The 12149-nt window shown below is 43.3% G+C and overlaps 2 protein-coding genes across 3 annotated transcripts; both read right to left on the bottom strand.

Annotated features, from left to right (window-relative positions):
• Positions 1–339: 339 nt before the first annotated feature.
• On the bottom strand, positions 340–1841 carry LOC115395236 (lipocalin). Its single transcript, XM_030100675.1, has 6 exons — positions 1646–1841; positions 1423–1562; positions 1259–1338; positions 1066–1179; positions 850–951; positions 340–756 (listed from the first exon to the last, which is right to left on the bottom strand). Exons 1-6 carry the CDS (start codon positions 1736–1738, stop codon positions 737–739), a joined length of 549 nt encoding a protein of 182 aa, XP_029956535.1. The 5' UTR covers positions 1739–1841; the 3' UTR covers positions 340–736.
• A 2805-nt stretch (positions 1842–4646) lies between these two features.
• Positions 4647–11051, bottom strand: LOC115395235 (palmitoyltransferase ZDHHC23-like). Of its 2 annotated transcripts, none has more exons than XM_030100673.1 (6): positions 10985–11051; positions 10425–10573; positions 9528–9649; positions 8337–8948; positions 6385–6552; positions 4647–6229 (listed from the first exon to the last, which is right to left on the bottom strand). In XM_030100673.1, exons 3-6 carry the CDS (start codon positions 9638–9640, stop codon positions 5956–5958), a joined length of 1167 nt encoding a protein of 388 aa, XP_029956533.1. In that variant the 5' UTR covers positions 9641–9649; positions 10425–10573; positions 10985–11051; the 3' UTR covers positions 4647–5955. The 2 variants fall into 2 exon arrangements, with proteins under 2 accessions (XP_029956533.1, XP_029956534.1); XM_030100674.1 differs by having other exon boundaries at positions 4647–6193.
• Positions 11052–12149: the final 1098 nt, after the last annotated feature.

The following is a 12149-nucleotide window of genomic DNA, read 5'->3' as shown; positions in this document are numbered from 1 at the left end:
TTTTATTAGATATATTTATCTATTAACATATCTTTTAAATCACTGAAAAAAAATATCCAGACGAATGATCCCAATTTTAGGCTGAGTTAAAAAAAAAAAAAAAATGTTTTCGTTTTTTCCAGCTAACTGATCTACATAGAAACTCTCCGATGTACCTGGTGCTGCTGTAATGAAACCATGGACTGAACGCTTCGTTTCTGCCAACACAGATGTACTTTTACCAGTAGAAAGGGAAAACGTATATCTTTTTAGATGCAACTTCAGACGACCGGTGCTGGTGGTGTACATTACTATGGCTTTTTTTTTTGTTTTGTTTTTTTTTTTAAACGTTTTTTGTTATCACCTGTGATCATTTTTGTTTTTATATTTATTTCATTTACAAGTTGTTGTATAGTTATGTGTAACTAGACTTCTATGGGACGTAAATTATTGTTTTGTATACAAATCTGTACAAAGCGTGTAGATGTAAACACTTGATAAAAAGGAAATCCCGACTGTGTTGTTATGGATGTACTTCGACGTATTTGTTAAAAAAGATAATAAAGCAAAGTATTTTATCCGTTTCTTTTATTTGCCAACAGTGGTGAAGGTGGGGTGAGAAAATAAAAGCCGGGTGCCGTGAGGAGAAGTCGTGATCCGAACAGTTGTTAATGTGAGAAAGCCGAGTCAGAGGCTGAACAAGAGGAAAGATGCCGTGATGATGGATGTGGAGTTGATCGCACGAGATGTTCAAATCTTAAGCAGCTGGGCACTCCGCTGAAACAGAAGAAATAAAGGGAACGTTACTTAACAGAGCTCGTCGCTGTTTGCTGTTTGATGAAGAAAGTAATGCTTTGATGAGGACGGTACCGTTTTTGGGCAGGAAAACGATGTTTTCCGGCAGGACGCCGCTGTCCAGGGAGAACTGCTTGAACTTCACCAGCAGGTCATTGCTGAGATCCGCTGCGCGTCCTGCGAGAAGACGAGAAATCCGTCATCTACCAACGAACTTGTAGGGATGGACGCGGCTTGAACCTCTCGATTAGTTCTACATAGAGAATCGGATGTCGGTTGTGATGACTTTACCATACAGCTTGTTGACGACGGTCAGCTCGCTCCCCTTGGACTTGATGGTCTGAGTCAGAGCGTATTCGTCAGACTTCACCTCAACAAAGCGCATGTCGTTCAGACTTCCCCAGCCTGATGCAGAGAGTAGCACACAAAATGTTATTGCACATCTCTGTTTTTGTAGTGTGTGTGTGTTTGTGTGTGCACTCACGCTGGCTCGTGTATGTGAATTTTCCAGGTATGTCGGTCTTTGTTGCCAGGTTGTTCAGTCTCCAGCATGAACCATCGGAGCTGCAGGGAAACCAGACAAACGTCACCATTCATCACCTTTTGTTTTTTTTCCCCTGTTCTGTTGGTTCTCCCTCCCTCCCTCACTTGAGACTGGCGTAGGAGATGTCCACGTCCCCGTCGGCGGTCGGGGTGAACACGCTGGTGCCCATCTTCATGGTGTCCCTGCGGCTGACGAACCACTGGGCGTTGGTGGCGAATCCGATCAGGTACCACTTCCCCGCCATCTGCGGACACACAAACACAATGAGAGAACACACCAGTGACAGCTGCCTGACCTGCCGCCAGAGAACTCCGGTCTGTCCCTTACCCCTTGCAGGTCGAAGTCCGCCTGAGGGACGACTTCAGACGACACGGTGAGGGAGCCGAGCGCCGCTCCCAGCAGAGTCAGCAGGAGAGTCATGGCTGCCGAGGAGACGGATCAGCACAAGTCAGAGACGAAAATCTATCTGCAGATCTGGAGGTCAGCCTGGTGACCCTTTATATAGCGGACCACCTCATCCCTCCCAGCAAACACACGCACAACTGCACCCACCCCCCCACACACACACACACACACACACACACCCCAGCTGGGATGGGTTCAAACCTGTGAGGCTTCAGGCGAAAACACATCAACCGTTTCACAGCTACAGTATTTCTGTCCTGTGAGGACTGATTGGCACAAAGCAGGCCGAGGAACGACTTGACGTGCAGAACCAGCGTGCCGAGATGATGCCCCCCTCCTTCATTATATAAGAAAACAGAAAGATAAACTCAAAACGGTTAAAACGGCCATCTGATTTCAACTAGAAGCGACCTATTTTCCAGCGTGAGTTTGGAATAACATCGGTCCCCTGCAGTGGTAAACAAGACAGAGGCCGGCTTCCTGTGCTTTCTACGGCAGCGAGCACAGAATCAAAAAACAGCGGTCAGCAGTTGCAATAAAACACAGAGAGATCACAAACGCCCCCACATCATGCTTCACTGTGCACGAAAAAAGAAAATGCTATCCCAGGTGACTACATTTGCTCTTTTAATAGAGTTTATTAAAGGTATTTACAATCATTTCATGTTTGAAAAATACACAGTTTATGAGCTTATTAGACAATAACTTTTCCATACAATAATTCCAGTCTTATTTTTGTTTGAATTTGCTAATTTTTTTCTTAATTTATGTTTAAATGCTGTGAATAAACAGCTACTAAACCAGAACAGAGTGATTTGTTTGACACCGACTTCTTCATTTGCTCAGTTTATCAAGTCAAAAAGTTCGACTATTAACTGAATTTCTGTTCAGAAGCAGGTTTTTTTTTTCAATGATACAAATCATTTTTCGCAGCAAAACCTTCCTCTGGGTGCTCAGTTCGTGCACATACATGCCACAGTGCTGGGATTCCTCTCACCTGCATTCCTCACCGGTATGCCTTTAGCCCTGAGATATCAAAATATTAAAAGCTGTGCTGTTCCAGAAAAGTTGTTTGCATGTGAACGTTTATGCTCAAAGTGCAGGCGCTGACGCACAAGATGTCAGGTGCAGGAATCTGAGGAACAAATCATCTTAGGGCTGTCTCTCTGATTGATCACACACATGCCCAAGCCGAAATGAGTTGATTTGGTTTGATCGGCTAATTAATGCCGCGTTGGCAGAACGGCACATCCTGGCACCAGTTTAGACATTTGGCACATTTATCAAAGTACACACCTCTGGATAGGCTGCAGCGCAGGCCTGAACAGGTGTAACGTCTCAAACTGCATGTAAATCTCATGTGTTGCATTCAAGCATACAGAGAATGAAAGATTAGGGGATTTTGTTTAAGTGTGAATGCCACTGATTCCTCCTTAGTGTTTTTTATTTGAGGATAATTTGAAGCATTTTCTCTTTACTCTAAACTCATTTTTACTCTAATGTGTCTGTTTGGAAAAGCTTTGAATCCTTTCAACGCTACTTCGAAGAAAGAGGGCATGAAAGATGGATGAAGTAGAAATATGTAACTTTGTCTGAACATTTGGAGAACAGAAAAGCCTGACCTACTTTTGATTAGCCTCGATCTCATGTTAGCGGTTCATCGCCCAGAGCAGTCCCTGCTAAGACATCTGCTCCGTGGCGAGGAGGGTAATGAAAATAATCCCGAAGTACAGCTGCTTTTAAAAGTGTGAGCATATCTGCCACAAAAAAAAATGTAAGTGAGAAATTGTGGGTGAACTCAGAAGTTGCAAAAAAATCTGTCAAGTTTTTAGTAAAGTACAGAACAGTATAAAAACAGCGTAACTTGTTGGTGCTGTGCAATCTGGCAGAAAAAAAGCCCCATCACTACAACCAACACACTTTTATTAAAGAGTCCTTGTTAATCTCAGATATAAATTTTGAAGAATATCAGAAAAAAATTACATCAAGGCTGCTGCGTCTAGAGTCCCATGGTTCCAGCTGGTTTACACTTACTGGGCATAATGATCTCTGACAACAAAAATAAGAAATAAGACAGATTAATCACATCGACCTTACTTTTCTGTTGTTGCTACCTTTCTGTTCAAGAAGTTTTTCTTCAGGGCGAAGTCAGTCGGGGGAGTTCATTGTCCTGACAGGTAAATTTGCTGACTTTACTGTTTAAATGATATCTTGAGGACAAAGCTGAGACTTTTACTGAGGTGGGTTCGGGTTTAAAAGGGTTAAATGGTTTTTGCTCTCGTATCTGAATGTTATTTAACTTTATGGACACCGCTAACCTCAAATATCTCTACTTTCTCTTCCTAACATTCTTTAAAGTAGCTTGTTACTTCTGTCAACCCTGATTTGGAGTCAATGGAAGGTGTAAAATAGCTGAAATCAGTAGTTGTCAATGCTGAAGCTGCTGAATTCATACATCCCTGAGTGATCAGTGCACATTAATATTGCTTTGTAATTAAGACTTTTCTGCAAATGATTTGTACCTTTGCATGTTCTGTTGTGCTGGAATTGTCCCAGGGTACACCAACTTCCAAAAACATCCCAAAATGTGTATTTGTGTATGTGTAAGGTTAGAAAAGAGAAATCTATAGATTACTCTATCACAATTCGTCTTGAGTTAAAATTCCAATTTATTAAAACTCAGAAATAGTGATAAAGTACCTACTAATTCCCGCATATACACCAGTGCTTTTCAGGATGAACTTCTACAGAAACGTGTAAACTCTCCAAAGTGACGCTTCACATGTTGCGGTGCGCAGAAAAGCCTGCAGGTGGCGCCAGAGAAAACATTTTCCTCGCTGACTAATCGACTCCAAACCTTTGCGGGATCGGAAGTTTGAGGGAGTGGAGAAGCCAAATGTTTTAAACGGTAGGAGTTTATTGATTTAAACAGTCTGATCGATCTTCTGTCTCTGAGATGGGCGTTATGAGAAGTGATAATGGTAAATAGTGGGAAGCGTGCTGTGGGCCTGCAGGGCAGACTTTACAGAGGAGAACGTGCGCTGTTGGTTTTCCATTCGCATCATGCTGAGTGAAAACGGAGGTTTTACCGTAGAACAGAGCAGTGGACTGAGTTTCCTCTTTATTATAGCAAATCTACTTCACACGTGCCTGAATTTGACTTGGTAGAAGGAAAACTACTCATATAACTGAACAAATGACCAGTTTATGTTCATCTCGTGTATTTTTTCAGCCATCTTTGTGTGCCAGATGGATGTGAGGACTCCATTCTGTCCTCATTCTGGCGTTTGTTTGTAACTACTACATATCATTTGCAAATATATTGACTCCTGCTTCATTTCCCCTTCAAAACATGAGTGGTATTGTCAGACAATTGACTCATGGTTGGATCCAAACAACAGGTTGGATTGCAGAAAAGGCTTTAATTGTAGTTTTTCCACTCATTTATTCCTCTTTTGTGCCCAGCAGTTTACTCTGTTTGATGTCTTGCTGGGGTGAAGTTACACTTTCTCTGTGAGAAAATTTAAGTTGTTCATATTAAGTTTTTTAGAGAAGACTTTAGAAGGTTGCCAGGATTTCCTGTTTCTTTACTCTAATAGTGAGGGACATATTTATTAAGAGTTGCTGTTCTGGTCCTGTCTGGTCAGTACCGATTGAGATTACAGTGGACTCTCAGTGGCCCCTGAACTAAAAATAAGTTTGACAGCCCTGAAGCAGACACTATAAAGCCCTCCTACAGCATAAAGTTAGCTTTCTAACTTCAACAGGTGTCCAGTGAGGTGATTTCTCTTAACAATTCTTGGTCACAATTTTTTGATTGAATATTCCTGCATTAAGAATTTTATACAGTACAGTAGAAACCAGAGCTTCTTTTTTAGCCTTGAGTTCTTCGGGTAGTTTTTATTATTTAGTATGATCAGTGATTTTTTTTTTCCACCATCAATATAGATTCCAAATGTTTTGGCTGTAGACTCAATGTGGCAAGACACAATGATACTGAATCCTCTGCAGGCTTGTAGCTCCACACATTAATATGTGCAGCTTATTCAGACATTGTGCTCTGAAACAAAAAACAAAAAACCCAGAGCTTACAATTTTATACTCATTATTTAAAAGCAGGAACAACAATATAAAAGCATAAAGACATTATCAGATGATCCTTAATATACAAGATAAACCTCTTCTGACATGCTGCAGTGACAGTCTGTTATCATGTCGAGTACAAAGTGAAACTAGACCAAGTCGGTGCTGCTGGAGCGAGGAGAAACCGAAGCATCTGTCATGGTGAGGAACTCAACCCAGTTCTGAAAGAAGCCACGTGAAAACTCCCCCGTGTCCACGGCGAGCCCCCACAGGCGGCTCTGGCCCGTCTTGTTCCTCAGGGCCAGCTGAGCCTCCCGCTCCGTCACGTTGAAGCTGATGTTGAGGACCTGGACCAGCAGCAGGTAGAGCAGCCCGGCCGTGATGATGCTGCTGTACCAGGCGCAGGTGAAGCAGAGCGCCGTGCTGCCGGAACAGCGAGACCCAAGAGCGCGAGGTTAGTGCAGGGTCGTAGGGAAGCGTTCACTCAAAGTGTTGCTTTGGTAAAATATCGCCCGATATCGTCTTACGTTCGGTTTTATGGTCAGTGCTGACAGAACACAAAAAGAGAGCGACTGTACCTGGACTGGCTGTAAACCCCGGGGCAGTAGAAGAGCGCCGTCATGAGATACTGCCGCGGACAGAGGCTGCAGAGCACCAGGCTGATCCCGTACAGAGAGGTCGACACGAACACGCAGAGGGTCAGCAGGAAGCTGCGGTGGTTGGCCTGTCCAACGCAGCTGTTTATCCTACAGCACCTCGACACAGACACGCAGGACACGAAGCAGTCAGAACAGCAGCAACAAACCGCCTGCATCAGAAAAATGTTCCGAAAAATATCTAGTCCTACTGCGGCGGTCCATCCAAAAGCACCTTTGTTAGCTGAAATGGCTCGTCGTAGTGACTCTGTTGGATAATTTGGGTACAGAAGGTATTGATTTTAAGAAGAAAACACATAGAAATGCAGTAGATTAATATTGAAGCTGCTGTTTAATGCTGTCCATCGACAGTCTGGCCTTTATTTGCCCTCTGATGGACTCAAGTGTATCTGGTTTCAGGTCATGCAGGGACACCATTCCTGCAGATAAACTAATCCAAAGCCTGTTTTTTTTGTCTAAATGTTTCATGTTTCTGTGCCACTCACTGAGTTAAACAACTTGCATTTTGTTTCAAAGGGTTGAGTCCACAACCTAAAGGTTTCAGTAGACCGATTTGATCGCAAATGTCAAAGAAAAACATGATGTTACACTTTTCAGCAAAAGATTGGCAGGAATTTTCCCTAAATATGTTGCAGAAATCTCAGTAGTAGGAACCCATAAAACATCAAGAAGCAGACAGACAGAGCTATCAAGCATTTTTACATTTTTTTCAATGATGTATTCCCATTTAGTGATTTTTTTTTTTACCTTCTTTTTGATGAGCTGGCTGCTTGTTGAGCGTCACAATTAGGGCTGCACGATATTGGAAAAAACTGACATTGCGATTTTTTGGGGGCTTGCGATATATTGCGATATATATTGCGATATTAAAAATGTAAGAATTTTCACCAGATGACCTGAATAGCTCCATTTGAGGAGATGGCCACTTGAGAGAAATACGTGTTGTTTCATACCGCTTGTCGAGCGTGTGGATCATTTTTTAAAATCCCTCTTTTATGATCCACAGTGTGCAATGGCACCATGACTTTTGCTAGGTAAAAATCATCATACGGTGTTATGCCAACAAAGGCTTCTGCAATTGTTTTTTGAGAAGATGAAGTTTCACCCGGGGTCTTTGGTTTTGCACTGGAAATACAGGAGCTTGTGATGGCGTTTCAAATGGTCCAACAGGTTTGACGTATTACCTCGTGTTGAGGCAACCACAACGAGGCACTGTCGGCAGAGAACGTTTTTTTGTTCCGTATCGTCTTTTTTTTACAGTCGAAGTACTTCCAAATTTCACATGTTGACCTTCTTTTGGGGACTAAATCCTTCGTCGCTTCCTCCTGCATGTCGCCTGTGTTCAGAGTGTAGTCTGAGAGTGCCCCCCCCCCCCCCCCTGCTGTGGAGGAGGGAGGGGGCCGGTGAGTGCCGATTAGGAGGGAAGGAGAGAGAGCGGCTGTGGGGAGCATGGAGGAGCTTGCTGCTTTTACGAAGCAAAACAAAAGTTAAAAATAATAATAAAAAAAATATTGCACATCCTGCGATGTGACTATTGCACATGCGCACATTGCGATGGCGATGTTCTAACGATATATTGTGCAGGCCTAGTCACAATGTTTAAGTCAGCTCGTGTATCACAGTTCTGCAGCAGGTTCTGCATGTTAAATCTGATGGCAGAATTAAATCCTTTTTATTCTGAAAGGAAACACTTTTTTAATTGGACTTCATTTTGCTGAAGCTGAGCTTGTTTGTGGTGTAATTGCTGGGCGGTTTACTCAGCTCTCGTAAATAATTTATTTCTCTGTTCTGCTGTGAGTGCAAAAAAAATACACAAAGTTCACTCAGGAGCCATAAAAGATAAGTGTGAGTGTGTAAATTTGAATCAGGCCCACCAGATGCAGTGGTGGTCCAGACGCCGCACGCATGAGCCACAGGTCCGACAGTGTCCGGCCCGCGGCGGCCGCAGGATTCTGCACACCGCACACCGGCTCCACTTCGCCGCCAGAGTGTGTTTTGCTGCCTGCAGCTCTGCCGGCTGGGTGGATCCATCCCTGAGCGCGGAGTCCTTTTTAGACGTCTGATCGACGGCGTGTGCTTTCTGAAGGGAGGCGGTCACAAACCCCGGACCTCTCTTGGTGTAAATCAGAGAAACTATGGTGAAGATCATCCCGGCGGTCGCGGCGAACACCTGCAGCTGGCTGACGTCCCCGCGGGGCAAAATCTCCGTGATGAAGAGGTAGTACATGTAGGCCAGGGAGTAGAGGGCCAGGGTGAGGAAGAAGAGGGTGCGTCTCTTCCGCCGGTGCGTGGCGTAGTAGTACCACAGCACCAGGCCGGGCAGCGCCGTCAGGACGATGATGCCCAGCAGGTAGTGCAGCGCCGCCAGCCTCAGCAGCACGGGCAGCAGCAGGAGGGCGGGGATCATGGAGATCTCCAGGTGCTCGATCACGGCCCCCAGCACAGGACACTGGCAGCCGCCTTTAGAGGGTTTGTCTTTCAGCCACCTGTGGGAAAAAAAAGTGGTCCGTTTACTAAAGTAGAGGTAATGTGAAGTCAGAATTATTTTAGAAGTCTGTCAGGAATTAATCAAATAAACACATATTTAACTTCTTGGACCTCAAGATTCCCACAATTCATGAATAATTTCACACTTTGTGAGATTTGCATATTGGCTTTTCTTCCAGAAAGTCCCCACATCTGTCGGGTTTATAAGCCTCTTTGTAGCCAGGAAACTGCCAAGCAGAACATCAGCAGCTTGCTGATTCACATTTTTTAATTTGTTACTGCAGTGTTAATATCAGAAAATATAAAAACTGACAAATTAAACTACACATTTTCTGGATGATTGAACACTAGACTATTTGTAGGATCGGTGAACCAGCAGGCGGCAAAACTTCTATCGACCTCTGCCCTCTTCCTCTCGCTCTCCCTCGTCCTTGAAGATTTACTGGTTTCCAAACTCGCACCAGCAAAGTGTGAACAGCTCCCAGGAACGTGGAGGCAGATTTAAACTAATAAGCAACTCCAGCTTGCTGCAAGTCTGACGAAGCATACTGTGACCCTCTTCTTCACACCCTCCATACCTGTTAAAGGCTTCGTCCAAGTCTTCACAACAACATCCGTACTGGTAGATATCGCATTCGCAGCAGCACATCGGGTCATCGGGCTCCGGAGGCTTTAACTTCTCCCATTTCATGATGGCTCGCTACGGAAGAAGAGGAAGACAAAAAATGATTATTTTAAAATTCTTAAGCTACAATAACACAGCGACAACAGATTTGTAAGATCGATGTTTCAAATAAAATAAAAATAAAATAAATAAAAATAAAATATGAGTGGTAAATATCTTTAAAATGATACAAACGCTGATCGAGTCTGTCCAAATAAAAGCAGTAATAACGAAATTGTTTAACAATAGCTGTCTGAATGACAGAATTTCTAATGACACTGTGTGAAAATGCATAATTTCCTGGACTCACACTCCGTGTTTAACCCTGAAAGACCTTCTGTTTATAGATGAACTAATCACAGCTATAATCAGAGGATTCTCGGTCTGGTTGCGTCCCTCAGAGCTTCAAATCTAATTTGTTAAAACAAGGACACCAACTCTTCAGGGACAAACGGTATCTGGGCCAGTAAAACCAAGATCCAACCACTCCTAACAAGTCCGTCAGTTATTGTTAATGTGAGTTAATCCTCCAGTCTGATTTGTAAAGCGATATTATAGCCTCGACACAATGAATCTGACAAGGTTGAAAGTAAAACTAACAAATCTTTACATCCTAATAAACTTCTAAAATACACATTTAGAGTTAGTTTGCTTGTTATATTTTTAATTTGCCAACTTTTGCATGAGATGTAAGTGAATATTTCTCAATGATATACAAAAACTAGGATCTATTTAACAAAAACAATGTATTTGTTGGAAAAAAAAAGACAATTCATATGGCACATAGAGATTATTGTTTCAGCTGACTTACCCCTTGTCTTCAAATCCAAAAGACAAAATCATCAATATATGCGAGCTGAAATGTCAGATTTACAGTTTCCAAGCCGCAGTGTTGCGATGTTGAGCGAACGCTGAAGAGAAGAACACTTCTGAAGAAGTCACCTTGTCACCAAACTCCTTCTGTGAGGAAAAAAAAAAAAAAAAAAACCCTAAAGAACAACCCAGTTTCTCATCAGTCATTTGTACTGAAAAAAAGAAAACTGGCATGTCTGAGCGCTGGTGACGCTGCGACGACACTCTATCAGAGCAGTGGGATGCTTTCCATTTCTTGGATTCCCACGGTGGAAGTATCCCAACTCGAATTCCTCCTGACAAGTGGTTTTTATATCGTGTTGCATCTGCCGGCTCACTTTTCCTACAACTATCGCTCTCACGTTTCAATACATAGCTCACAAGTTGTTCTCAGACATGCCTCGGCTGCCTCGGCTTCAAAGTTTCTATGAGTTGCTTTTTTAGATTTCAGCACTGTGGCATGCTTTGATAAATATAGGCAGTGCTGGAGGAGTCAGGCAGCCAGGAGGCTCCGCATACCTCGGTCCATAGCTGAGGGGTGAGGATGAGGTGTTCCCAGACGCTGCAGACGCAGCCCTGATAATCCGCACGGCGCTGGGCGAGGGAGCATATGAGGAACATGACGGATGAGAGAGTGAGCGATGATCCACGGGGCAGCCCCACCCTCTCAGATCATATTTCCTCTCGAAAGCAACCTGACCTCGCTGTCTGCACTGAAAACTCTCCAGGAGTTTCTGTGTGCGTGTGTGTGTGTGCGCGTGTGTGTGTGTGTGTGTGTGTGTCACCAGCAGGTGCCTGTCATGTTGTTAATGTGTCTGCCGATGTTTCTATACATTGCACTATGTATGACTGGATTTTGACACGGGCTCTGATAAGTGTTAAGGGTCAAAGGGTCATAATACTGACAGGCCCAAAGACAAGCCAGCGACCTCACACTTTTCTTGCTCATGGGCACTTCAACACCGAGCCTTTGACCCCATGTTCCTCTTTGTAGTGAAATAATGTATCCTTTCATCTTATATAGTGCTTCATTCAACTTATATAGTAATGGTCAATAATGAAATACTTCTGACTTTTTCCCACAAACTAAAAACTCCTGAATAGTGTAATAACACATTTTATCCATTGTCATAATAGCATTCCCCTCATAATGTAATAACTTAATACATTATTGAAATAGCATTAAAAATGTAAAATAGTAATAACTGTGACTAATAATGTAATAACAGAAATAGATTTTATTTGTTCTTTTCAGGTTTTGTGCAGTCGTCTTATCAAAAATATGTGTAGTGATAGGAAAAGTCACACACAGTCACACACGCTTACATTCACATCCACAGGCGTCTTTTTCAAAGGACCCCCTCTCGTGTGTTTTTTGGACAGATTGAGGAGACCAGAGTACCAACAGACAGCTCTGTCCATGCTGTGGAAGACCATGCAAACTTCACACAGGTGGGTGCAGACTGAACTGAGGCGGGGTTATCGTCTTTGTGAATTTCAGTAAGTCAACTAAAGATGAAGCAAGAGAAAGAATCTGCTGACTTCATTTCCTGCAGACTTACTCTAAACTCCACATTCCCCATCACTCTCACAAATACACACGCTGGGATCGCCAGTGGAACACTGCATTGGCTTACATTCATTTTCAACATGTTAAAAACTACACACACGAGCCTTCCACCTC

Source organism: Salarias fasciatus, chromosome 10 (assembly GCF_902148845.1).
Source record: "Salarias fasciatus chromosome 10, fSalaFa1.1, whole genome shotgun sequence".
NCBI lineage: Eukaryota > Metazoa > Chordata > Actinopteri > Blenniiformes > Blenniidae > Salarias > Salarias fasciatus.
Note: the sequence above shows the minus strand (reverse complement) of the source record. Positions and strands in the feature narration are given on the sequence as shown.